This window comes from Doryrhamphus excisus, chromosome 17, assembly GCF_030265055.1.
Source record: "Doryrhamphus excisus isolate RoL2022-K1 chromosome 17, RoL_Dexc_1.0, whole genome shotgun sequence".
Taxonomy (NCBI): Eukaryota; Metazoa; Chordata; class Actinopteri; order Syngnathiformes; family Syngnathidae; genus Doryrhamphus; species Doryrhamphus excisus.
In genome coordinates, this window is record NC_080482.1 from 4,375,622 (window position 1) to 4,402,169 (window position 26,548).

At 41.0% G+C, this 26,548-nt stretch overlaps 1 protein-coding gene across 1 annotated transcript in view; it reads left to right on the forward strand.

Moving 5' to 3' along the window:
* me1 (malic enzyme 1, NADP(+)-dependent, cytosolic) overlaps window positions 1–26,548 on the forward strand; it is a 46,241-nt gene that overhangs the window by 17,787 nt on the left and 1,906 nt on the right. Inside the window, exons 3-11 of the mRNA XM_058053650.1 lie at window positions 2,391–2,540; window positions 14,797–14,872; window positions 15,075–15,236; window positions 18,557–18,660; window positions 24,506–24,615; window positions 24,916–25,013; window positions 25,119–25,232; window positions 26,183–26,288; window positions 26,360–26,502. Of these exons, the coding sequence (XP_057909633.1) occupies window positions 2,391–2,540; window positions 14,797–14,872; window positions 15,075–15,236; window positions 18,557–18,660; window positions 24,506–24,615; window positions 24,916–25,013; window positions 25,119–25,232; window positions 26,183–26,288; window positions 26,360–26,502 (1,063 nt within the window). The remainder of the gene's footprint in view (window positions 1–2,390; window positions 2,541–14,796; window positions 14,873–15,074; window positions 15,237–18,556; window positions 18,661–24,505; window positions 24,616–24,915; window positions 25,014–25,118; window positions 25,233–26,182; window positions 26,289–26,359; window positions 26,503–26,548) is intronic.

Here is a 26,548-nt window from a genome sequence, read left to right on the forward strand (position 1 = left end):
TTGAAAACAGATAGAATAGTTCCCAGCGTGTAGCCACACATATATACTTTTCTTATCTTGTACTGGGAATTTGGACAGATTTCCCAGAGGATTGTTCTCCATCTGAGAGAAAACTGCATCTGGATGTTTTCATGTTTAACATCAAATATTTAACCCAACACACTTTAATGTCGTGTCTCTCAACTCCTACACCCCCAAATTCTCTGTGTCCTCCCTTTAACTCCCTCTTGAGTATTTTTTTAAACTCTGCAACCTTAAGTTCTTGCTTGCATGCTTCATTCCAGAGAACAGTGTCCATTCCTTAGCTTTAATTGTTTGTTCCCATATCAGGCCAAAAGCCTTCCTTTCCTCAGCCGGCTGCCAGAGCTCCATACTGTATGTATGTTTTCTTTGCCATCGATGCATTGAGGAACTTGGTAAATGTTAAATATTTTATTAACTGGACTGTAAGGTAAATGATGCATTTTGATGGAACCCAACATGGACTCAAGACGTCTTCCAGTGAGGAAGCAGTGCCTGGGGACTCCACGGTGGGTCTCCTATTACAGAGGCTGAGGTTGCCGAGGTGGTAAAAAAGTTCCTCTGGGGCAGGGCCCCATGGGTGGATGAGATCCGCCTTCATTGACACGACAACATCGGTGGCAGTCACTCTGGATTGGTGGTCCCTGACCCTGATCAGGTGGTCAAGTTGCCTCCCAAACGCCGCCCCTTGGAGGTGTTCAGGACACGTTTGATCAGTAGGAGACCTCGAGGAAGACCCAGAACACCTTGGAGAGACTACTCTATGTTTTCAATTGGCCTGGGAACACCTCGGGATCCACTGTGCGGAGCTGGACGAAGTTGCTTACTAAGTACCTACTTCAGCACCAACGTTCATGTCCCTAACAATCACTCTTTACCTGTTAAAGGAATTTGCTTTGCTCCTTGTCAATCTAAATTGTTATGGCAACAGCACTGGAAGTTATCCAGTATGACCGTGTCATCGAGAGAGTAATAAATATTCCGAGGTGCTGCCAACTGAAATAATGCAGTACGGGCCAGTCTCTTGGCCAGTCTCTTTCCCAGTGGTGCGATTAGAAAACATCAGGAAACTAAAAATACATGTGCAGACCAGCGTTGCATGGTGAATTGTGCTAAAAAAAGATTATGATAGAATTCTTGGCTGCCTGTGAAATATCCAGTCCTAAATGAGGGAGGATACTCCTTAAAAATGTCAACGCTACAACAGAATGTTAGTCATCTTGTTTTTTTTATGTCACAGCTGAAAGTGATTTTTTTATGATAATTTATTTTGTGCTCATACATTACTTTTCTTGGCAGTATGAGCAGTTTGAACCAAATGGTTTCAATGTTTTCCAGATTGGTGCCACATGGTGTGGCGTTAAATCCAGCACAGAGCCATATTCAATAATAGGACCTTTGTCTTTAACCATCTGAAATTGAGATCTTCCATCTTTTCTCGTCAGAAAGCTGCACTGGCACTCAAGGTGGCCAACTCAGTGTCTCTCTTTGTCTGTAATTCAAATTTAACACCTCGATATTAGTCAGGAAAGAGACTAGCATCTCATCAGAACCTACTGTAGTAATTTAGTTTTGTCTGCACCAGGACCAGATCTTAGACCTAAGTCCATACTTGGTAGAAACTAAAAATATTTCTCAAAATCAGCTTTTACTATCATGCAATGTGGAGATTAATAGCAGAGAGAGCACAGAAACCTTTTGTCCGCTCGACAAGTACCACCTTGTGCTGGAGAACTTATGGAAACTGTACTGATTAGAAATAACCCTCGTTGGTATGTTCTGCTTAATTTGTGTCATATGCAAACTTTTAGCTTCTCTGCCAAACTACCACAAGAACAATAAAGGGCTTGTGCGGTATAAGATACAAGTAGTAGTAGTGTACAGCAGATCAAAATCTTTTTTTGCTTTTTTCTGTCATACACTGGCAGAAAAAAAGGTCACACATTTGCAGTTTATTTCTGGTCAGAGTTGTATGAATTGTTCTGGCTCACAATGGGGTTTAGGTCTGGACTTTGTGGTGTGACAGTGATATCCCATGCTCCTTTTGTGTCACAATGCATGTGCCATCAGGGAAGAAAAGTTAATGACGTAACCTGGTAACCGGACCTCATTATTTGGCCACATTACGTTGCCGAACCAAGACCTGACCAACTGCAATCCACGGGGGTGACATTTTTTTTTTTTTTTTTTGGCCAGGCAAAGTGTATTTTTTTTTGCTTCTGCACTGTTCTGACCTGTGATGTCACCAAATGTAACATCTGACTTGAATAAAAGTTCAATAGGGCCTCTCGGTACAGCAGGTATGAATCATCAAAAGGTTGAAGATTAATGTGGCGTTTCCCCGCTGTGTTCATCCCTGTTGTTCTCAGATACGTGTTTTTGATGGGCCTCCAGGACCACAGTGAGAAGCTCTTCTATCGTGTGCTGACTTCGGACATTGAGAGATTCATGCCCGTCATTTACACCCCCACCGTGGGCCTCGCTTGTCAGCAATACGGCCTGATTTTTAGAAGACCAAGGTAACACTTACACACGTACACAATGTGGAAATTTGGTTCAAAAAAAGCAAACCAGAATACCTTAAGGAGCATAGGGAGGTTTGTGGTTCTGTCTAAAGTTCAGTTTACAGCAGGCCCTGGGGGGTGTCTCCATATTGAAAGTAATACAGGCAATAATAAAGGCAAAAATATTATATAGATAAAGCCTGCTGTCTTAGGCTAATCTATTATTCTAAATTCAGTAACTGTTATATTTGTTCACTTCCTGCTTTCCTAATATAGTTTGGGTTTTTTTTTTGTTTTTTTTCATGTTTGTCACGTACCGAAGTAGGTGACATGGTGATATGACCATACAATGGTTACCATAGTAACCGTCAATATAGTGATATGTATAGCACGTCATGACTGGTTCAAGACTCTTCATCCTTGTATTTAGCAAACATCAACTGCTTGTATTGTTTCTTGAATTGGCTCATCGTTGTGCATTGTTTGAGGGTCTTACTCCATCCATTCCAGTTTGATTCCACATACTGAAATGCTATGGCTTTTTAACGTAGTCCTAGCATATACATGTTTCAAATTTAGTTCTTCCTTGAGATCATATTTCTCCTCTCTTGTAGAGAAGTATTGGATGACATTTTTAGGTAATTGGTTATTTTTAGCCTTATGCATTATTTTAGCTGTTTGAAGATTAACTATATCAGCAAGTTGAAGTATTTGTGATTTTAGAAATAAGGAGTTAGTATGTTCTCTGTTGGCGGCATTATGAATTATCCTTACTGACCTTTTTTGCAGTACATTTAGTGAGTGAAGATTGCTATTATTATTATCTATTGTGATCCCCAGAAATGTATTTTCCTTCACCCTTTCAATGTCTACATCGTCTATTTTTATTTGCTGGTGCGTGTCCTTCCTGCTGTTTAGTTTTACTTTTCAGATATTATTCAAGGAAGATGTATTATCACCAAACCATCTCTTTAGTGTTTTGACTTAAGAGATTCATTTTTGACTAGATTTATTTCTGCTTGTTTTCCACTCCCGCCAAAAAACCCGGCAGCAGCCCCCCCCCCCCCACTTAGCACTTAGCATATCCGACATGAATGCACCTTGTCCTGACATTTGGTTGTGCAGCTCAGCTTCAGACAAACCACTATGCACTGCTGACATCAGTTGAGGTTCACCTTGAATTAATTTAACCTTCATTGAAGCTCTCTCAGTTACTGACTCCTTTCATCAGGTGTCTCGATATACAGTAAGATCATTCAGTCGCACGACGTATTGAACTGGTGAGGCTTTCATTCGAAAATGTTGCGTTTGGGTCTCCAATGTTTTGCTTGGCCCCGTCACTGGATTGAACTTTATTCAGGTGGTTTTAAGTGTGTGCTTGTGTTCTTAGAATACCGACAGTCCAATGACCAGTGTGATGTACTGTCCTAAACACATACGTACTAATACGCTACACACAAAACAACGAGGAAGAGTTTGGTACTTCAGTTAAAGTGATGTCAGGAACGTCTTTGGCCCAGTTTAACATTCCATGAAGAACAATTGGAGCGGTTTATAAAGTATTTCCCGCGATCATTTATTCACTCTCAACAGAGCCAACACCACCATCTCATATGAATCCCCAAGTGTTTCCCGGTATTTTATTATACACGTTTACTTTGGATGCCTTTAAATACTTATAACACAGAGTTCTGCATATAACTTCTGGCAAAAAGAACAATGTGGAAAATATTCCTTGCATGTTTCATTTCTCACTCGTAAGTGAGCTCCGGAGTCATTCTATACGCTCCGTGTCAGGCTGCAACTGCAGTGGATATGGATATGATGCCTGAGTTTGGGGGTGGGGAGTTGGAACCCTACGATCTGCATCAGGGCTCAGTTAGTAGAACACATGGAGGACATGACTATTTACATTATCTATGACAAACTTACATATTCTGGCAGTCTTTGCTATGCAAAGCACACATGTATATTCATAGCCTCTGACACCATGATGTACTGTATAGCAGTTTATAATGACATCAAGTACACTGAAGTCTTTTTTTTCTTAACCACACTAGTGGTGCAGAAGAAGGATCAGCACATGTTTTTTCCATCATTGGCTCTTTTGTTCAATTTTCACATTTATTCACAGTAGTTTGCTGTTTACTGGTTCAGACACACACTGCTAGAATTATATATTCTGTAATATATATAGCGATTAATTACTTACAGATAAGTGAATTTTTGCAAGATAGGATTCTTACTTTCTAGAATGGTATATACCATATTTTCCGGACTATAAGTCACACTTTTTTTCATTGGTTGGCTGTTCCTGCAACTTATACTCCAGAGCAACTTATAAATGAAAAAACTGTTTATGTTACATAAACACTGGACAACTTTTCTGTTTATGTTTATTTTTTGTGTATCTGAATAACCATTGTGTTAGCATATCTTACACCTATTCAGCCTGTTCTATATTATTTTATTAATATTAGAACTTGCCTTCTAAGAGGACATAATGTCTGTTTTGGTCAAGTCGTTTGCAAAATAAATTACCGAGAAAAAATGCGACTTATGTATGTTTTTTTTTCTACTTAATTATGTATTTTTGGTCTTGTGTGACTTATACTCCGGAAGAACTTATAGTCCAGAAAATATGATAATCTGCAATTTTTTTTTTTTGAGGATACATTCCTATACTCTCCCCTACACTCTCTCTGTTACATCATTGTCTTTGTCATCCAAACTTCTATGACGTGCAATTGGTTGTTATATTTCCCATGCCGGGCATTAAAATCAACTGAAGTATTTGCGTTCACGTGACCAAGACAACAGTTCCACTGTGGGTGTGTATGCATGCGTGTCTCCTGGCTGGACCACCATCACAGCTCAGATTAAGTCTCCCATCACTGGAACTACATGTACATATAGGTACATAGAAAGGCTTTCTGTTAGGAAACTGCAGTCTTTCCTTGTCTTGCCTTCATTTAGCAGTTAATCTGCCCAACGGAGTCTAAACACGCCGACATCAGCTGTACAGGAGACCAAAGGTCAAGCGCCATTAAGTGTGAAAACATAACGGATTCACTGATCTTTAGATGGGGCAGAGGGAAGAAGGAGGACTGGAGAAAGGCCCACATTCACATATAAGAAGATTAGAGGACATGCTTACTTATGTAGGTTTGTTGGCTCAAGAGTATGTTTAGTGGTGTTTAATGGTGTTTAGTGGTGAACATTAATCTTTCTTGGTCACGCTTGTTTTTTTTTTTACTCTAAAAGCATGTTGTGTTTATTGTCTGACAGTTGACTATTGGCTTTTATCAAATGTTTGTTTTGTCAGAAAAAAATACATATAGTAATTCATAATATTACTTTATGCTCATATTACATTATCATCTTTTTTTTTTACTGAATTCCAATGTCAGTGTGCCGCTTGTCATGTACTCCCATGGAATGCCCAAATAAACCGAGTCAGTCAGGCTCGTCAGGGAGCTCTCCGGGTTAGTGACATGATCCACTTCATCTTGTGGATGGAGATGGATGATTATTGCTCGGTCATTAGTGGATTTCTGGAAGCGGGCCAAAGTTGAAGAACTCGGCACTACTGAGTCTGGTAGGGTTGGGGAAAGAACGATCCGGACGACGTCCTGTACAGACAGGATGCTGTTTGCAAAGACCAGCATTTTTATCCCCACTGTAAAGAGTCACCGTTAAAAATCAAGAATAAAATATGAAAAAAATAAAATAAAATAATAAATAAATAATATATAAATTCAGAGAAGATAGGAACAAAAAAAAAAACGATTAAATAGCTATATTGGAAAATGAAATTAATTAATTAAAGTTCATTCATTCATTTTCTACCGCTTTTCCTCACGAGGGTCGCGGGGGGTGCTGGAGCCTATCCCAGCTGTCTTATTAAATTAAATATTTTTTTGTAATAATAGCTCAGATTTTAGCATAGATGTTACTTAAAGATAAGCAAATTGGTCCGACAGAAAAAAATAGCATTTTTGTAAATAGTAAAATCAGTTTTTACTTTTATTTTCGATGTTTAATCTTGCTTAGATTTCTATTTTGAGCCAGAAAGTTTGGATTCTTGGATTGTCTAAGGTGAGACCATTGCACACAGAGAGGTGGCAATGCCCGAAATGACAAAGGGTGGCCATGGCCACCATTGGCCACCATGTAGTTCCACCACTGTTTAAAGAAAACAAATGTTCTGTTATTGTTTGTGTTTTAGCATCTTCTCCCACAATTAAGGATGTTTCTTCCAAAACTGAATGTATCTGTTTTTACAGTCTTTCCACTTTTGTTCTGATTTTCATATCTCATATTTAAATACTTTTGGTCATATTCTACTCTGAATTTAAAGTCAAAGTTTGTACTGGGTCTGCACCATTTCCAATAGCTTAGTGCTGCAAGATGACGACACTATGTAAACCTACAATTAAATATTATTTATACCAAGTAATAATACAGAATCATCTGAGTCGTAGGCCTTTTTTCTCTAAGAGACTTCCCTAACGAAAGACATCAGATGAAGCTGCTGTCCCTGAAGTTGGGGCTGATGAATTGTTCCGACATGGCCGATTATAAGCTTTAGAGCTGTGATCTCACTCCACTCCGAACACTCGAACACTGTGTGTGGGCCTCCAGTGTGAGGCATTAGCGTGTTGAGTTGACACCAGATGCAAGTCGAAATGACCTTTGCCCTCCCAAGATTGTAAATCTTGGCCACTGATTACTCATTATGACTAATTTTAGGAAACAGGAAATAGATTCTATCCTGGACTATTGCCCAAAATACAGTAAAAATCAGCACCACTGACAGTTATGTAATGTTAGGTACAGTTAGTGTAAAATAATATACGACATTTAAGGTAATGTAATTGCTTTTGCCCTTTAAATTCTGTGATTTTCCTGAATGTTCCATGATTTATCATGGTAATGCCAGTGGAGCTTTTGGATTTGGCTTTGGATATTCCATTTGGGCTCCAAAAGGCAAACACAGACGTATTGGTTTTGGATGTCAGTGTGGCGTTCAGTCCATTAGGAGCCGACATCATTAGACACTGTTAAATAAAGTTTAAACACATTAGATGATTGCATACATTTCAAGCCAAAAAGTTTTCCTCGTCCACACGGAAATGCTGAGGCAAAAGTTGAGTGAGATGTTGTAGAGTCTCAGAAGAGTCGTTTCATTCTTAAGTTGCGTGTGCTTATTTTTTTGCAATTTCGTGCTTATTGGTGGTTGTTTCTCCGGACTATATGGGCAGTTATCCAAGGTTGGCAATATTTATTTGTACTCAGCGCTCATTTCTTCATCATGTCGGGATATGTGATGGGCGCCCTCTACATTCGAGATACTGCAAACTCCCATACTGATCACGGTAGTGAGTGGAGCCTACATGAAGCTATACATTTGCACTAACAGGCAAATTGGAGATGATTAGTTTTGTATAGCCGTGCAGTGGATGAGTGGTTAGCATCCTGGGTTTGATTCTCTGTATGGAGTTTGCATGTTCTCCCTGTGCATGCATGGGTTTTCTTTGGGTTCTCCGGTTTCCTCACACATTCCAGAAACATGCCAGGTTAATTGGCGACTCCAAATTGTCCGTAGGTATGAATGGGATAGGTCAGCTGGGATAGGCTCCAGCATACCACTATGACCCGAGTGAGGATAAGTGGTATAGAAAATGGATGGATTGAGTGGGCTGGTCGATATCTAAAGTATGTTTGGGGTCACATGATTTGTACGCCATTTGTTGGGGCCAGATGTCCTGACGCAACCCTCACAATTATCCAGGCGTGGGACCAGTACTGCAGATCTCCAGTGACTGGGTGTTGGGCATTGGCCAGGAATCGGCACATGCATGAGAGGCAGCATTGTGTCCGAATACCCCCACCTCCCAAATTTTCCCAATCACAGCCTTAAAAATTCCTCCCAAAAGACATTCGGATAATTGCAACCTGTGTGTAACATTGGTCATATAATGTAGATTTAATATATATTTTGATTATGATGATGGCTTTAACCTTTTGCATTAAGTTTTGACTTTCGCTATAAGTCATGAAGAATTGACTACCCTTCAAGCATTTCCCCATCTGTCTTCGAGCACCCTGTAATTTGATGATGTTCTGTGAATGTCATTGAGAACAATGATCAACAATACTGACGTTGTCGTCCTTCTTATTGCATGTGGCACAAGATTTTCATGCCCCTAATCCGGTTAGTTGTTATTTTACTGTTAATTCAGCATGGCCGCAAACACAATACAACTTCTACAAATTAAAAAAAAAATACTACTTCTCTGAGTACAGATGCCTTTCATTTGGGTATCATTTCGTTCTTGCTCAAAGTCATTGGCAGGCCATGGATGTGTTTTATGGGTTTGAAACCACAAATGAAAAGGAAACCTGGTTGCACGGAGCTGAACCTCATCTAATAACCAGCTGGGCTCATCAAGCTTGTGGCTTTGGATTTTTTTAGCAGGGCCTTCCTGTGCTGGAACGACGTCTTTCCTGCTGTTTCTTGCCTGTTGAGTTATGTAAGGCTGGCCGAGACGATAAACCGGACACCCAACCGGAGTTGTGCATTTCACACAGACGGCTACAGTAGATGTCTGTCTTTGGAATTGCAGAAGCTCACACTCTGTTTTCCTCATCATCGGGATGGAGGGTGTCAAAGATTCCTGGCTTTTGCATGTTTTGCCTCAGCATCTTTACAAGGGAAGATATGCTGCCGTGTGGAACGTCAGTGGGATGCGGTGGAATGAGGTGGGGGGGTGGGTTTTGGTGGGGTTTTAACTGGCATATTCAGGCAGCGTGTTGAGTGCTGGGATGGAAAAAGCTCAAAGTGTGAGCACACCAGGCTGGGTGGGAGGCAGAAGAAGAAGAGTGCATTGTCCTTTGAAGGGTTGAGCAGTGGGAGGAGGGTGTGAAAGAAAAGGAGACAGTTCGGAAAGAGGAGAACTCATGTCAAAAGTGAGGAGACTGAAGTTCCTTCTCCTGCTACAAATTCAGCATACAATCAAGAGGAAATGATTCTGAATTAGGAACCGCATAATTGCGTTTGTTCAGCTGATACAAAATACTTCAACTATTTGGTTAACTGTTCTTTTATAGTTGCCATATCCTCTTTTCTTTTATTTCTATCCTGCTTTCTTTGTCTGGTGCTTTGTTACAATCATCTTTTCCATTGAAATTAGTCATTTCATTCTCAGAGTTTACGTCATTTCAGGCTGTGGCACAAATGTGGTTATTGATTGGCGCTGCCAGGCCGCCTTTTACCGCTGAGTTCTGCTCTTCATTAGCCTATTTTGTCATGTGCTTAGATCCTTGGTGATGTATTACTTTGTGTGTCTGTGAGGATTTTATCATTTTTTTGAACGTAAACATCTCGAAATATCATTAATGTGAACTGATACATTTATTGTACGAAAGAAACGATGGGAAGGGCCAAAACTACCTCCTCTTATACTACATGGATGCATCCCATTTTACATGACGTTTTCTTTAGGATAGATACTTTCCATGGAAAACCATTACGGCATTAAATACCACAAATGAGAGGAAACTGAACAGTTGAACTAAATAGTGTCGTTATTAAAGTATTATGGTTTGGGTCCTATGCAACTTGTGGTCACGTCTAATAGTAAAATGCAGTCTGGATGAATGTATTCAAGGATTCATGTGCTGACATGTGCAACAGTAATCTAACAGTAAGTCTACTGGGTTCTATTCATACAGAGTACACTGATTTTTGCCTATTTGTCACACTTAAATGTTTCAGATCAGCAAACAAATTGAAATATTAGTCAGGGGCAGTACAAAGAATACAAGAGGGAGTTTTTTTTTTCATTTTTAAGGAAGGAAAAAAATCCAAACCTACATAGTACTTTGTGAAATAGTGATTGCCCCCTAAACTTAACAACTGATTGGGACACTCTGAGCAGCAACAACTGCAATCAAGGCATAACTTGCAATGAGTCTTTGCACAATTGTTGTAATTCAGCCACATTGGAGGGTTTCCAAGCATGAACCACCTTTTTAAGGTCATGCCACAACATCTCGATAAGATTCAGGTCAGGACTCTGACCAGGCCACTCTAAAGTATTCATTTTGTTTTTGTGAATTTTGGGTCATGGTCCCACTGAAGAAGCCAAGCTGTAGGTCACAAACATATAGCTGGACTTTCTCCTTCAGCAGAATTCATAGTTCCATTTATCACATCATGTCATTCAGGTCCCAAAGCAACAAAACAGCCCCAGACCATCACACTGCCACCACCATCTTTTACTGCCGGTATGATGTTCTTTTACTGAAATGCAGATGTTAAATTGAGACAAGCCTTTATGTTATTTTTGTTCACAAGTGGTTTTCGTCTTGGAATGTTTTTGCCCTGCGTCTTTCTTATGGTGGAGTTAAGAACACTGACCTCAACTGAGGCAAGAGTAGTTCTTTGGTTGTTGCTATGCGGTCTTTTGCGACCTCTTGGATGAGTTGTCGCTGCTCTCTTGAGGTAATTTTGGTTAGCCAGCCACTCCATCTATGTCAGGGAGGTCCTATTTAAGGGATATCTTGATTAGGAACAGGCAGTAATCAGGCCCGGTTGTGGCTAGGGGAATTGAACACAGGATTGATAAGCCACAGTTATGTTGTAAAGGGGAGGGGGGTTGCAGGCAGGCAGGCAATCACTTTTTTGCTGTTGCATTTAAAAACGTCATTTTGTGATCGGTTGTGTTGTCGTTTGATAATATTTACATTTTTGGATGATCTGAAACATTAAATGTGATGAACATGCAAAACTAATGATTTATTTAATGACTTATTTCTGTATGAACAATACTGTAATCCCTTATTTATCACAGTTTTTGGTTCCAGACTCGACTGTGATAAATACATTTCCGCTAAGTAAGATTCCTATAGCCTGTAGGAATAACCTTTAACCTAAGAGGCTTTCATTTTAACGTATACCTGCCAACATGTACAAATTTATAGTACTCAACATGCAATTTGTGTATTTAAAATGTAATAACTGTAAAAGTATAAACATCCATGGAAGCAGACCGCAATGTGAAGAAATATAATTACTGGTAACAAATTGTGACACAACCAAAATGGGCTCTTACTGCATTTCCACTGTTTTGTATGCGGCCATTTGAATTTAAACCAAAGCGGACATTGACCTGTGAAATTATATTAATAAAAGTCTGATGTTACTGGAAACTACATGCCCGTGTTGCTGTGAAGACCATTTGAGCTTTCCAACTATAATATTCATTCCAGCATCTCAGCAGCTGTTCTGGCAGACATCTCTAGTATGTTAATTTTGGATTGGTACTCCCACTTAAATGTGTTTTTGAAAGGCCGAGGTTCTCCATAAGGGAGTTCTTTCGTCATGCAATATGTGTTTCTCATTTTTTGTCAAGAGGGAGTATATCTTGGAAATTACTCTATTTTCTTCCATATGTTTCATACTGTGCTAGTTTAGAGAACATGTGACCTTCCGTTAGACTTTTAAGTGTGTGCCAGTGATACCTGAGTACTTTTGGAGTGTACATTTAAACTATTCCATTAAGTTGCAATATGATTGATAGTCTTGGTCATCATTGTGTCAGTCTGACCTTGTGTGATTCCCTAATGGAGGATGTCTAGCGCTGAAGATTAAGGTCATGTGTGAAGCTGAAGAATGGCGACTGGCTGTGTTTAGTGTGGACACGGGTCAAAGTATGGAGGCCGTCTTCCTCCCGGGGTTCTGTGTTAGGGGTCACGGTGTGAACCAGCTTTTCCAACGTCGCTCCAGCGGGTTTTTTTGTTGGGTAGCAGGTCAGCGGCGGTGCTGTTTCAAGTCATCGGGTTGTTTTCTTTAGCTTTTCTGTTCTCGCCACGCTCTTAAGAGAGGAACCAGACGTGGCGATGTGGCCTTTGTTTCATCTAAAAAAAAAACATGGATGTGAGATAATTTTAATAATTTTATTTTAATTTTTTAAAATAAATAATTTAATTTAATAATAATAATTTTCTATTTTAATATTTATTTGATATATCTATATAATATCTATTTTATTTTTAATTTTAAAATAGACATTTTAGACTTCAACAGGAGAATGCTCCAGTTCACAATGCCCATCTGACGTCACTCTTTTAGATCATCATGCATCTTTCCCTGATCTAAATCCAATTGAGAAGATGCGTGGATGGATGACAAGGAACTTTTACAGAAATGGACATCAAATCCAAACAAGTGGATGGCCTCCATGAAGCCATCTGGAGCAACAAACATTCCCACTCGCCTCCAGGCCTTGGCATCAGGCATAGCAAAACCAATTTTGGAGGCGATTAACAAGAATGGCGTAGATAGTCATTACTCAGTCCTTACTTCTATTTTAGGCGGGGGTTGAGCCATGGTTTTAAACCTTCAATCAGTCGATGAACATGGTATTTCATTTTAATGCCTGTTACCAATAAATTGCTTACTTCCCATTTTTTCTCTATTAAGAACTTCTTTATGATCCAACGGTGCAAAATGTAAATTATTGCTATTTTTCTTGGAATTTTGGAGTGTGTTATAGATAGTATAAGTGATTAAAAGTAAACATAACTAGTGTTGTGCATTTCATATTTCATTGTTTTAACAGCAGCAGGTCTGAACACGTTTCCTTTCACCCTTAACTCCTCCTTCGGATCTTTTTATGAAGTGTAGACAGGCTAGAATGACTTCATTTCAGAACAGCGATCCGACGGCATATGTTTCATTCCCTCTTTGATACTTTCTTTGCGGATGGAGGACAAAAGGTTTTCGAGTGACACACTCCTATCCAAGACGATTTAACACAGTGATGATGGATATAAAACCCTGTGACTCCTTATGTAATGTATCGTAGTTCACCCCCTTTACTGCCTGGAATAATGACGTTACGTGTGTGTTTTTAAGACTCGTAAAACAGCATCCCCCCGTGGATCTTCCACTTGTCGGGGTCAAATGTCATAAGTTCAGCAGCACATCCAAGTGCACAGGGGCAGAAAATGAGAAATGGATGAAGGATGCGGCACCTGAAATGTTTTTGTTAACATTCAGTCTGACAGAGATTAGGGCCTTCCCGCCTTCCCGCTTGTCTGCTTTGATCATCTCATTCGGTTGTTTTGCAACTGTCATATTGTGTGGTCCAACTTTCCATCTCGCTGCTTTGGCTCACCAAATAGCTCACAATACTCTGGCAGTCGGTTTTATCCTCCTGTCTGCAAAACACTCTGGATTAGCTTGTACTTTCAGTACAGTGCTGAAATTAAACTTCAGTGTTATTTCAATATCTCTTTGATGAGCTGGGTGTCCTGTTTTGTTTTGTTTTTTGCTAATCAAAATATGGTTATCTTAATTGAACTGTTATAGTTGTCCAACAAAATTAGAAAGGTACGGAATAAGAGGATTCGTTCTGAACTGGGTCAAAAGCTACTTAGCTGACAGGAAGCAAAATGTAAAGCTAGGAGAGGACACATCTGCAAGTTTAAATATTACTTGTGGAGTACCCCAGGGGTCAATACTGGAACCAAGATACTTTTTTGTATTGTCTTTTTCACTGGTTTACTGACAGTACCCTTCCTTGAATAGTTTTTGTGGGAAACCAGAAAACGTCTTGATGATAATAATAATTATAATAATTATTACTATTATAATTATAATAATAATTAATATTATAATACTTATAATAATTATAATAATAATTATTATTATATAATAATTATAATAATAATTAATATTGTAATTAATATTATAATTAATATTGTGATAATAATTAATATTATAATACTTATAATAATTATAATAATAATAATTATTATTATTAACAGATGGGTTTTCTATGTGGCTAGACCACACACATACAATCTCTTTATCCAGGATTGTCCCACAGCACAGGACATTAATGCCAACCAGTAGAAAACGAAAAAAAGGTGGATTTGTACAGCAGGAGTGGCCGATATGAAGATGGAAAACTGTTTGAACTCCCCGGAGTGGCCCTGGGCTCTAGGATCAACATTCATTTCCATCAAACCAAGAAGTAAAGGTTCAAAGTGAAAGAAGATTAACCTCTAAACAGAGCTTAACTTGTGTTTTTTTTTTAAGTATTTTGTCCCTAGTAGTTATATTATTGTTTATTTAAGCATCATTTTTGGGTCATATGTCCTTTTTCAACCGTTGTGACAGACGGAGATGTTTGATTGTATTAAGATGTGATGAAATATATTGAAATTAGTTTGATATCTTCACCACTCTTAATTTCAGGGGGCTATTCATCACTATCCATGACCGTGGCCACGTTGCATCACTACTTCAGAATTGGCCAGAAAGGGACGTCAGGGTAAATTTCCACTCAAACTGTGTCAGATGAAATTTTAGGATGTAAAAATGTGTAAGACCGAGATTTGAGCCAAGAATCACCTGCCTGAGAGACGCTGTTCTGCTAATTACAAATGTCCTACAACTTATTATGATAAATTCGTTCTCTTTGTGGGAAAATCTACATATGCTGTTGTGCTATTTAACATTTTGTTGGATCACAGGCCGTGTGTGTCACTGATGGTGAGAGGATCTTGGGCTTGGGCGACCTTGGCTGCAACGGGATGGGAATCCCGGTGGGCAAACTGGCCCTGTACACAGCCTGTGGAGGTGTGCCTCCTCAGCAGTGCTTGCCTGTCCTGCTGGATGTGGGCACAGACAATGAGGTAAGAACTGGAGAGTGACCGAAAGAACGAGATCACGGACGGAAGCGGCTGAAATGAGTTTCGCCAATTAACCTAGCATGTTTTTGGAATGTGGGAGGAAACCGGAGCACCCGGAGAAAACCCACGCATGCACGGGGAGAACACTCCACACAGAGATGGCCGAGAGTGGAATTGAACTCGGGTCTCCTAGCTGTGAGGCCTCCACGCTAACCCCTCGTCCACCATGTAGCCAAAATAGAGCCCATTAGGTCTAAAATATTGGGTAATACAAGTGTAAAGGTGACTTTAGGGTTACATAGTTAATGTCTAGAGGGCTCTAATAATGTTAAAAACTGTATTTGCAAAATCATAACTAATTTTCAATTTCTAAAAATGGAATCACTTCATGGGAGTTCACTTATCACGGTCAGGTCTGGAACCAATTAACTACGGTAAAGGATGGATTACTGTATTCTGTTAAGAGAACATAAATTGGACTGTAAAATAACATAAAATACTTCTTCACACAAACTTTCTCCCACACAACTTTGTTTGAGGCTGTGAAAATTGCGGTGAATGGTCCAAAAAACAGCAGGTGGTGCAGTAATTGGTTCTAATTACATGACGCTGTTATTTCACTACAATTTCATGGGTTTTTACAGTCTAGGCTCAGATGGCAAAGTTTTATGATTTTCTTTTGGCTTCATTTATGTCCACCGAGTCTCATAGGAATGAATATATCCCCGTATCCAAATACATTCACTGGAAGCAGAGAGGAATATTGATACAAAAAAACCAAAGGGAAAGGAAGAAACCTTTTGTGGAAAAAAATATTACAGAACACTTACAGAGAATCCATTCATGCACTATAATGAAATGTTAATACGTAATGATTTCTTGTGCACGTAATATTTTTAAATTCAACATTTTTACTGCAGCCACAAACGCTACATGATCATTTGTGGCTGAGTATGCTGATCATTTGGTGCATTCAAAGTGCTTACACAAGCATGAGGGGTAATTGTCTCAAAGTATCAATTTGACTGCACTTTAAGTTATCTGGGTAGTTAACCATGAACAATTCTTAAAAAATGTTTCTGTTATGAAATATTCTGGCGGGCAGTAAAATCAATCAGCTGATATAAGATCATCAAATGCATAGCTTCACTGTGTGAGGCGTTCATTTGATTCCCTCTTTGCCATTTGGGTCACTGGGAGGGATGGAGGCGTGGGTGCGCCGTGCTGCTCCGGACTGCGCCGCTCATGAAAATTGCAAAGTGTGCTGGCCGCACCTCGTTGGCACGACGACAACTAGCAACACACAGTAGGACTAAAAAAAAAAAAAACAAGGACTTTGTGACCCTGAACAGCCCACAACCGGTCCATGATTTACTGACCCCATTTGTCACCGAGACCCAAAAACACAATCCCTAAATCTTTATTAAATATCACAGTCAACATCGAAGCTTTGTAATTGATATTAAATATGCAATAATCTTTATCAATACATATTGTTAGTCAATTATGTATATATTTTTACTTGGTTTGGTTTGTTTGTTGATAGAAATATTTTATGGATGATCTGTATATGTTTTATCACCATCTTATTATTTAATAATGCATGTTAGAAAAGCTACAGAGATTAAATCTAGCTAGCTGTCCTCATGTGGCTCAACTTGCAAATGTATGCACGTTTATTTGCTGCACATGCAATTTTCATAACACAACTGTCTGCCTGGTTGTGGTCGGATTTTCCATTTTTATATGATTATTTGAGAGATGGCAGGCCAATTGAAATGTATGAGGCAAGCTATATTTGCCTTAAGCCATGCAGAGCTCTTGCGGAGGCTGGTTTCATACGGGAGGCTGGTAGCAGCGCTAGATGATGATTTAATTGACTGCTATTATGGGATTATATTCGTCCTTGAGTGGGTATGGGGGAAAGACAACGAGCTGTGTTGGCAAACTGTCAAGTAAGCCTACCGTTCTGTTAAAGAGTTTTTAGTTTCTCATCGTCGATCGGAACCATTTCTTTGTCAAAAATAGATTTACTGACTTTTTGTAATACAATCTCGGGGCAAGACAGTTGCAAATACTTCAATGGTCGTTCATAGTTAAGGCCCTCCTGAAGACTTTTCTCATTGCATGCGATTGCATCAGTTTTTAGTTGATCATCAAAGTGCCGCTGGTTCTACTCCACACTCAGGGATGAAATGATCACGTTCTGCTTGTTTAGGTTCCAGTTTACCTTGGCCACCGCCTGCTTTGACTGTCCAATAAATGCCTGCCAGGAAATGACTCGTCAGCTTCATATAAATAAGCTCTGGGACTCCACGGTTTTTGACCTTGCGATGGAAAGGTGGCTGCTTCTTTCTCCCAGCCTTGCTCATTTTAGAGCAACTGTGTAATTATGTATTCTTGAATCCATGGGAAGTAAAGGATGCTGGCTTAAATGAGGCGTGGAAACAGCTGGACGACTTTTAGGATTCAAACTTCAAAAGATGTGTGCAGAGTCGGTTCAACTAGGAATCTTTGGGGTCGGTCGTGGTCCCTGGTCCCCGGTCCCCGGTCCCTGGTCCCCTGTCCATGTCCCCTGGTCCCCTGTCCCGGTACCGGTCCCTGGTCGGCGGTCCCTGTTCCCTGTCCCCTGGTCCCTGGTCGGCGGTCCCTGTTCCCTGTCCCCTGGTCCCTGTCCCCGGGTCCCTGGTACCAATCCCGGCACCGGTCCCTCGTCGCCGGTTCCTGGTCCCCTGTCCCCTGGTACCAGTCCCTGGTTCCCTGTCCCCTGGTCTCCTGGTCCCATGTCCCGGTCCCTGTCCCCTGGTCCCTGGTACCAATCCCGGTACCAGCCCCTGGTCCCTGGTCGCGATCCCTGGTTCCTGGACCCCTGTCCCGGTCCCCTGTCTCCTGGTCACCTGACCCTGGTCTCTGGCCCGGTCCCTGGTCCCCTGGTCCCCTGGTCCCCTGGTCCCCTGGTCCCTGAGTCCTGGTCCCCGGTCCCCTGTCCCCTGTTCCCTGGTCCCCTGGTCCCCTGTCTCAGTCCCTGTCCCCTGGTACCAGTCCCTGTCCCTATCCCCTGGTCTCCCGGTCCCCGTCCCTGGCCTCTGGCCCCTGGCCCTTGGCCCTGGTCTCTGGTCTCTGGTCTCTGGTCCCTGGTCCCGGCCCCTGTCTCCGTCATATGCAATTAGAATGGGCATTAAAAAATGTATAGAAAGAATTATAGCAGGCAAATTAGCAAGGCTCTATATAGCTGCGTTAGCACCCACCAAACATTATTGTTTTGGTATTTAGTAATCATTTCAAACAATAACTATTTTCCTCTGCGTTTGTGTGATTTTCAGGCACTGCTGCAGGATCCACTTTACATTGGACTCAGACAGAAGAGAGTGCGGGGCCAAGCCTATGACGATCTGCTGGACGAATTTATGAAGGCGGTCTCAGACAGGTATGTTCTTTTGGCTCCCAATTATTTGCCCACTTCCTTTGGCAGTCAAATGCTGTAATTTCAAGAAAACTTGGTGCATGGACTTCTCTTAAGCCATTTGGAGCGTTGAGAGCCTCGTCTACACGTGCAGTGGGCAATGCAGGGAAATCTGGAAATGAATTCACAAGTGATCGATTTACCTTCAATGAGTGGACTTGTTTTCCATGCTTAAATGTCCATGTAATAACTGCTCATGACGACTGAACTTTATTGAGAAGCAGTCAGACTACCAGAGCTATAGATTTCATTTGCAGCCTTTAAAAGGGGTCACCAAGTTCAGTCGCATGTCGTGATGACAGTTAAGTGACATGTGCTCATGACTATTTCTTTATTTCCGAACCATCATGGCCAAAGATGCGTTTTGGCTTAGTTAATCCTTCGTCTAACCCAGAATAGAAGCGACTAAAAAGAGCCACAACTCTTAATAACTGGGTAGCTTCTCAAATACAGGGGACGGCAGTGCTTCTCCTTAAAACGTAGCCAGGTTGGTGTAAAATGAATAATTACAGGCTCGGGGAATGATTATAGCTCCACGTGGCTTTAATATACATGTACACAGGTTTCTGACAAACACAGGAAGCATGAACTCAAATACTCCCAAAGCTGGAGTATTAGTTAACCGTCATCATACACATGTAAAGAAAATAAAAAAAATAACCAAAAATAAATAAATGAACAAATCAATATATTGTACTTTACCCCAACTTTCTGACAGATTACAAAACTTGGATAGTGTAAATTGTTCTTAGGTTTGGTTGATAATGATTGAAAAGTAAAAAAACTGCACTGAGATCGTAGTCAACAAAACGGTACCTCCATCCTGGAAGGAGCAACAGAGGAACAATTGAAAGAATGCAGAATGTCTTTGTCTTCGCTGACGGCGGCATTAGGCTTTGACAAACATGGTGTCCGTAGAGATACTGGCCCTCTGAGAGAAAGGCGTGGGGGTCGGAGTGTTATTAAGGCCTCGGTCACCTAGCCTCTTGGGGATGCCAGTCAACAGGCACCCTGTGTGTGTGTGTGTGTGTGTGTGTGTGTGTGTGTGTGTGCACAAACGCTAATGTGGCGCTGGTTCAACAGCTGTGTTTGGACACCGCATCCTCGTCTGTGAACTCCACTACAGACCTTCATGGATGCACAACCAACTGAACGGTTATTTTTGACGTTGGTGCTTTCCTATACTGCCTTACTTTTAAAAGATTTCAAAAGACTTGTACCTATAACCTGTACTTTTTGGCACCACGGAAGGATTACATTAGCCACGTGTACATGGACCCAAATATTCCAATTCCATTCGGGTTATTTGCTCAAACGGAAAGACTCTAACCTTTGTATACACCTCATTCCGAAAAAAAAATGCCAATACGAATGAATATAAAGGGTGGAATTGAACCCTGGTCTCCTAGCTGTGAGGTCTGTGCGCTAACCACTGCAGATTTCTTATTTATAAATCAAATGTTTTCATTGTTATAGCATAGAAAACCCGTTTACGGCCTTCTAAATACATTTTTCAACATCATTAGAGCCCTCTAGACATGAACTAACACCCCTATATGCACCTTTACACTGGTATTACCCTATATATTAGACATAATACGACACATGCTCATGTGTGTTGATATAAATTTGTTCCTTAGAGGAGTTTATAGTTGAATTTCATATTTCCATTATTTTCTTAGGAACGGATGTGAGATAATTAAAACTAGTTGTAACATTTAATAACAAACAAGAAACAAATCAAGCAGTTTTTCTGCCTATCCCAGCTGTCTTCGGGTGAGAAGCGGGGTACACCCTGGACTGGTGGCCAGCCAATCACAGGGCACATATAGACAAACAACCATTCACACTCACATTCATACCTATGGTCAATTTGGAGTCGCCAATTAACCTAGCATGTTTTTGGAAGTACCCGGAGAAAACCCAAACCCAAACTCCACACAGAGGGTGGGATTGAACTCGGGTCTCCTAGCTGTGAGGTCTGCGCGCTAACCACTCGACCACCGTGCAGCCCGACTGAGATCTTAAGCATCGGTATTGATGTTCATATCGAGCTGGATGGATATTGTGCATGACTTTTCTAGTCAAGTGCTTAAACAGACAGCTGGCACGATTGATGGAATGTTGACAGTTCGCCAAAGGCCATCGAAGAGCTGACTTTCATCCAGATTGCGGGAACACGGTCCCAAGTATAGTTTTGTCGAGTCAAAGCACTCCCTCTATCCTCGTTGGCTCACACCCAACACCAAAGTGTCTAAACTGGGAAGGTATCCTTGTCCCTCTGCATCCCGGAGCCTCACTAGTAGTTTATGGTCAGCGGATGTCAGTCTAGATTTCCATTTCACTTGTCTGTCATTCTCAGATTTTTCTTGCCAGAATATTCCTACCCTGTAATTTATCCCGAAAAAAGATGACTTTTATGCCTGACAGATATATAATCTTTTGTCTTAACTGAATGATGAGACGAGTTATAGCAGCATCATCTTTTGGAAAATGAGCCTTTGGACCAATACCTTGGTTTGGTGAACCTCTGTGACCTTGCCAGTAGCAGGCAAAAGGTCGTCTTCATTTTCCTAAAAGCCCCAATACTATAAAATGTTTATAGCTCCTTCTTTGTCCTATTATTCTTTGTCTTCATGCGGACGCTCGGTGCTTTTAGTGCTGCTCCCCGCTTGATAGAAAACACATTTCTCCACAACACTTCTGCCGTGTTGGCAGCCAGACACTCAGCCCCGGAATTAGGCAGCAATTTCTTGGGGTGTAGCAAAGGAAGAGCAACACCAATGGCACTCTATGCCAAATTTAAAACATCTGAATTCCTTATCTCTTCCTGTAGTCGCCATTTTTAGCTGGTTTGCATTATCAGTCGAGCGTGGAACAGCTTCTGACGGCGGTGCAATGCTACCATCAAGGAAGAGGAGGTGCATTTTCAATGAAATCTACAAGCTACGTGAAAGAGAATATTCATCTGTGGAGAATAAATATGATGGAGGAATTATCTCCCCTCCCTGTTGTTGAGTTGACTGACAGCTCTGCAGGTGTGTGGGGGGGCTCTGGGGGCAGCTGGCTCTGTTTGCATGACCTGTCCCAATTTCCTCTGTCGCTCACTCGCTGAAACATGAGCTTGAGTGTTGTTACGCGGGTTTTAACATACCCTGTCCTTTTTGTGTGGTTTCTAGCAGAAAAAAAAGATTAGACTAAGTACATTTATACTGCATTTCAGCTGCAGAAAACATTAAAAATAAAATGTAAAATGTACTCAGGTTACTCGAAGGGGGGTTAGGCTGTGTTGATATGCAAATTATCATTAGGCCTGATGTGCTCCGATTTGTCTACCTGGACTTAACCAAGTAGACAGACCAGACAAACTGTTTCTTGCTTGTTATTAAATGTTACAATTAGTTTGAATTATCTCACATCCGTTCCTAAGAAAATAACGGAAATATGAAATTCAACTATAAACTCCTCTAAGGAACACATTTATATCCACATACATGAGCATGTGTCGTATTATGTCTAATATATAGGGTAAAACCAGTGTAAAGGTGGATATAGGGGTGTTAGTTAATGTCTAGAGGGCTCTAATGATGTTGAAAAATGTATGAGGCCGTAAATGGGTTTTCTATGCTCTAACAATGAAAACATTTGATTTATAAATAAGAAATCTGGAGTGGTTAGTGCACAGACCTCACAGCTAGGAGACCAGGGTTCAATTCCACCCTCTGTGTGGAGTTTTCGTGGGTTTTCTCCAGGTACTCCGGTTTCCTCCCACATTCCAAAAACATGCTAGGTTAATTAGCGAAAAATTTTCCATAGGTATGAATGTGAGTGTGAATGGTTGTTTGTCTATATGTGCCCTGTGATTGGCTGGCCACCAGTCCAGGCTGTACCCCGACAGTTGGGATAGGCTCCAGCACCCTCCGCGACCCTCGTGAGGAAAAGCGGTAGAAAATGAATGAATGAATAAGAAATCCTACTTCGAGGAAATTGACATTGACGGTCAGTTCTGGAGGCATTCATCCATTTTCTATACCGTGTATTCTCATTAGAGTCACAGGGGTATGCTGGAGCCTATCCCAGATGACTTCAGCCGAGACTGGAACCAATTAACGAGCGATTACTGTAGGAAAATTCTATTTTAGTGTGTATAAATCTGAAAGTGCCAACCATCTTGGTCAATGACTTTGAAGTCTACATGAAGTCTACTGCAGACAAATAAATAAGCAAACTGAGAAAAGTATCGTTTATCGCAAAGTTGCTGATGTTTTTGCTTTCAATGTGAACATTTTTCACAACAAAGTCACTTGATGTAACATATCCACTATACAGCTGTTTGACATTGGGGTTTCAGACTGAAGGTCATCAGAATGACATCTCCATCGGGTCGTTCCTTCCTTCCCAACTGCTCTCACACTTTTATCTGGAAGACTGAGCAGCCTTTGCAAACATTCTGTAAATTCCTTAACAGAAGGTTCATCTGGTGCGAGGCATGAGAACTTGGCATTCCTCTACACCACATCACGCAAAATCGAATTTAATGGCTCATAACGCGAAGTTTATTTTTATTATTTTATGTTTTTATAAGGACCTATTGACACTGGCGTCTGTGTTGCTGTGTTGAGTGTTTGATTGGTTGTCTTAGGAGCATCTTGTTAAATTGAACATTGCTGCTTTACGAGGACACCCGGGTGACCTCTGGGGTCCTTTCTTGGAAAAAAAATAAAAATGATTGTGAGGTGCTGTCATAAAGTCAGGGCAACAGGTGTCAAACCCTGTCCATACATTTAGTGGTTGCAATACATTTCCTTTATGAATACATTCATCTTGACTTATTCAAAACATGTTACTTTATGTGAGTTAGCATGTTCTCCCTGTGTGTGTGTGTGGGGGGGGGGGGTTCTTCCCACATCCCACACATGTGGAATTCATTATAGGCTGTAAATTGTTCGTTGCTGTGAATATGAGTGTGAATGGTTGTTTGTACATATGTGTCCTGTGATTGGTTGGGTGTACCGCACCTCTTGCACCAAGTCTTAATGAGTACAGGCAGTATAGAAAATAAAATAGATGGATGGATGTAATATAAATATATAAATATCTAATATAAAACATCACACGTTGGCCTTGCATGTGAAAAAAGTCTGATCTCGTGTTTTAAAACTGAGCATGCCAACACCTGGATTGAAGGCCATGGGGCGCCAAAAGGGGGGGGGGGGGGATTGTAAAGATCCATGACAGGGGCCCCCCACCACCTGACCGCAACTTTGTTTAAGGCTCAAATCTCAAGTATCTCGCAAATATTAATTTTCTACCGCTTATCCTCACGAGGGTCGCCGGGGGGTGCTGGAGCCTATCCCAGCTGTCTTCAGGCGAGAGGCGGGGTACACCCTGGACTGGTGGCCAGCCAATCACAGGGCACATATAGACAAACAACCATTCACACTCAACCTCAGCCAATTAACCTAGCATGTTTTTGGAATGTGGGAGGAAAAATCCATGCATGCACGAGGAGAACATGCAAAGTATTTTTTACAGTATTTTTTATGTAAAGATAAATACTGTTGGTGGATGGGTGGATGGGTGGATGGATGGATTACAAGTACATGCATTTGCAAGCTTCCTCCCTAAATGTGTGTTGTATATTGTATTGTTCATATAGTATTTATACTGTGTTGTTTATATTGTATTGTTTATATTGTATTGTTTATATAGTATTTATACTATGTTGTTTATATTGTTGATCATCTTAACACAACCATCACCTCATTTGAACCCACAACCACAGTAGCTGTGCGTCTTCTCTTCACAGGTACGGAATGGACTGCCTGATTCAGTTTGAAGACTTTGCAAACATTAATGCTTTCCGCTTGCTGAGCAAGTACAGGGACGTGTACTGCACGTTCAACGATGACATCCAAGGTAGTTTAGATCACACGCTCTCTTTGTCACGTTATTCAAATTGGAAATATATATATGAGTATACAACATCCAGCTGTGTATGTTTTATGTATTCTGAAATGTGGCATCATTTACTAACAATTAATTTAGCAAATCTGAAAAGCTAACTTCAGAAAATGAACTATTCAGTATTGGTGATTCTTAATGTTAGACACCAGAAAGAAGACACAGTTGATATTTTAGGCTCATGTCTGTTATTAACTGGTCAACCTTTTTTTTTTTTTTTTTCCACCCCTGACGGTGCCCTGTAATTTCTTTCAGGCACTGCTGCAGTAGCAGTTGCAGGACTCCTGGCTGCCCTGCGCATCACCAAGAGTAAAATGTGTGACCACACAATCGTGTTTCAAGGTGCAGGGGAGGTGGGTGCGGCATCAAGGAAGTCAAACTATACTACTGTATTCGGTATTAACACCGACAACAAGTGTCAGTTACAATGCTAAACGTAGACACGATGTTTGTCTCAGGCGGCGATGGGGATCGCTGAACTGATCACAATGGCCATGGAGAAAGAAGGACTGACTAAGGAGGACAGCTTGAAGAAGATCTGGATGGTCGATTCCAAAGGTCTCATTGTCAAGGTGTCTTTTTGTCTATTGACATACCACTATAGCACGCAAGCCATTGGCCGTTTCAAAGGAGCCCGCCCACATTTTGACATGACCTCTGAAACAAGAGATGCGCAGATAAAGAGTCTTTATTTGGTGAGGTAGATTCTGTGGGAAAATGTGTTGTCTTGCTGGAAATTACGTAATGATCACTGAAAAGGTCAAGTCTTTTCAAGTCATCAGACTAAAGTCAAGTCAAGTCCTGAGTCATTGACGTCAAAGTCCAAGTCAAGTCCAGATTATTTTTAGATATTTTCCTACTTGACTATCACTAGCGTAGCTGTCACAATCTTGATTTCTTAAACACAAAAGTCACACAACTTCATGTCAAAAAATCTGACAAACATTAACGCCATCATTTGGTCATTGTATCGACTCATAACCTTTGAATGACCTCGAATCCAATCATCCATTATGAAGATATTTACATCCCGGGTCTCTACTAATAGTGTCAGTCAAAAACGTTATTAACTGAATTCACTGAATGAAGGCTGCACGGCTGTTGAGTGGTTAGCGCGTAGACCTCACAGCTAGAAGACCAAAGTTCAATCCCGCCCTCGGCCATCTCTGTGTGGAGTTTGCATGTTCTCCCCGTGCATGCGTGGGTTTTCTCCGGGTACTCCGGTTTCCTCCCACATTCCAAAAACATGCTAGGTTAATTGGCCACTCCAAATTGTCCATAGGTATGAATGTGAGTGTGAATGGTTGTTTGTCTATATGTGCCCTGTGATTGGCTAGCGACCAGTCCAGGGTGTACTCTGGCCTTTGGCTCGAAGACAGCTGGGATAGGCTCCAGCACCCTCCACGACCCTCGTTAGGATAAGCGGTAGAAAATGAATGAATATGGTTAAACAACATTATTGTCATGATTGTAAAAGGAAACATTAAATGCCCAGCGTCATTGGTCTTTCCACATTCCAAAGGGTCGAGATCACCTGACGCAGGAGAAGGAGAGGTTTGCTCATGAACACCCCCCGATGAAAAGCCTGGAAGATGTGGTTCGTGAACTGAAACCCACAGCTCTCATTGGTAAGACACAACATTTGATTCCTCGGGTTTGTACACAAATGATACAATACTTCATTAACGTCATGTTTCAGGAGTAGCCGCTGTCGCTGGCGCCTTCTCAGAGCCCATCATCAGGGACATGGCATCCTTCAATCAACACCCGATCATCTTTGCTCTCAGCAACCCGACCAGTAAGGCGGAATGCACCGCGGAGCAGTGTTACACATTCACAGAGGTATTAACAAGACAACATGGACTGTATGATTTATAGATAATAATAC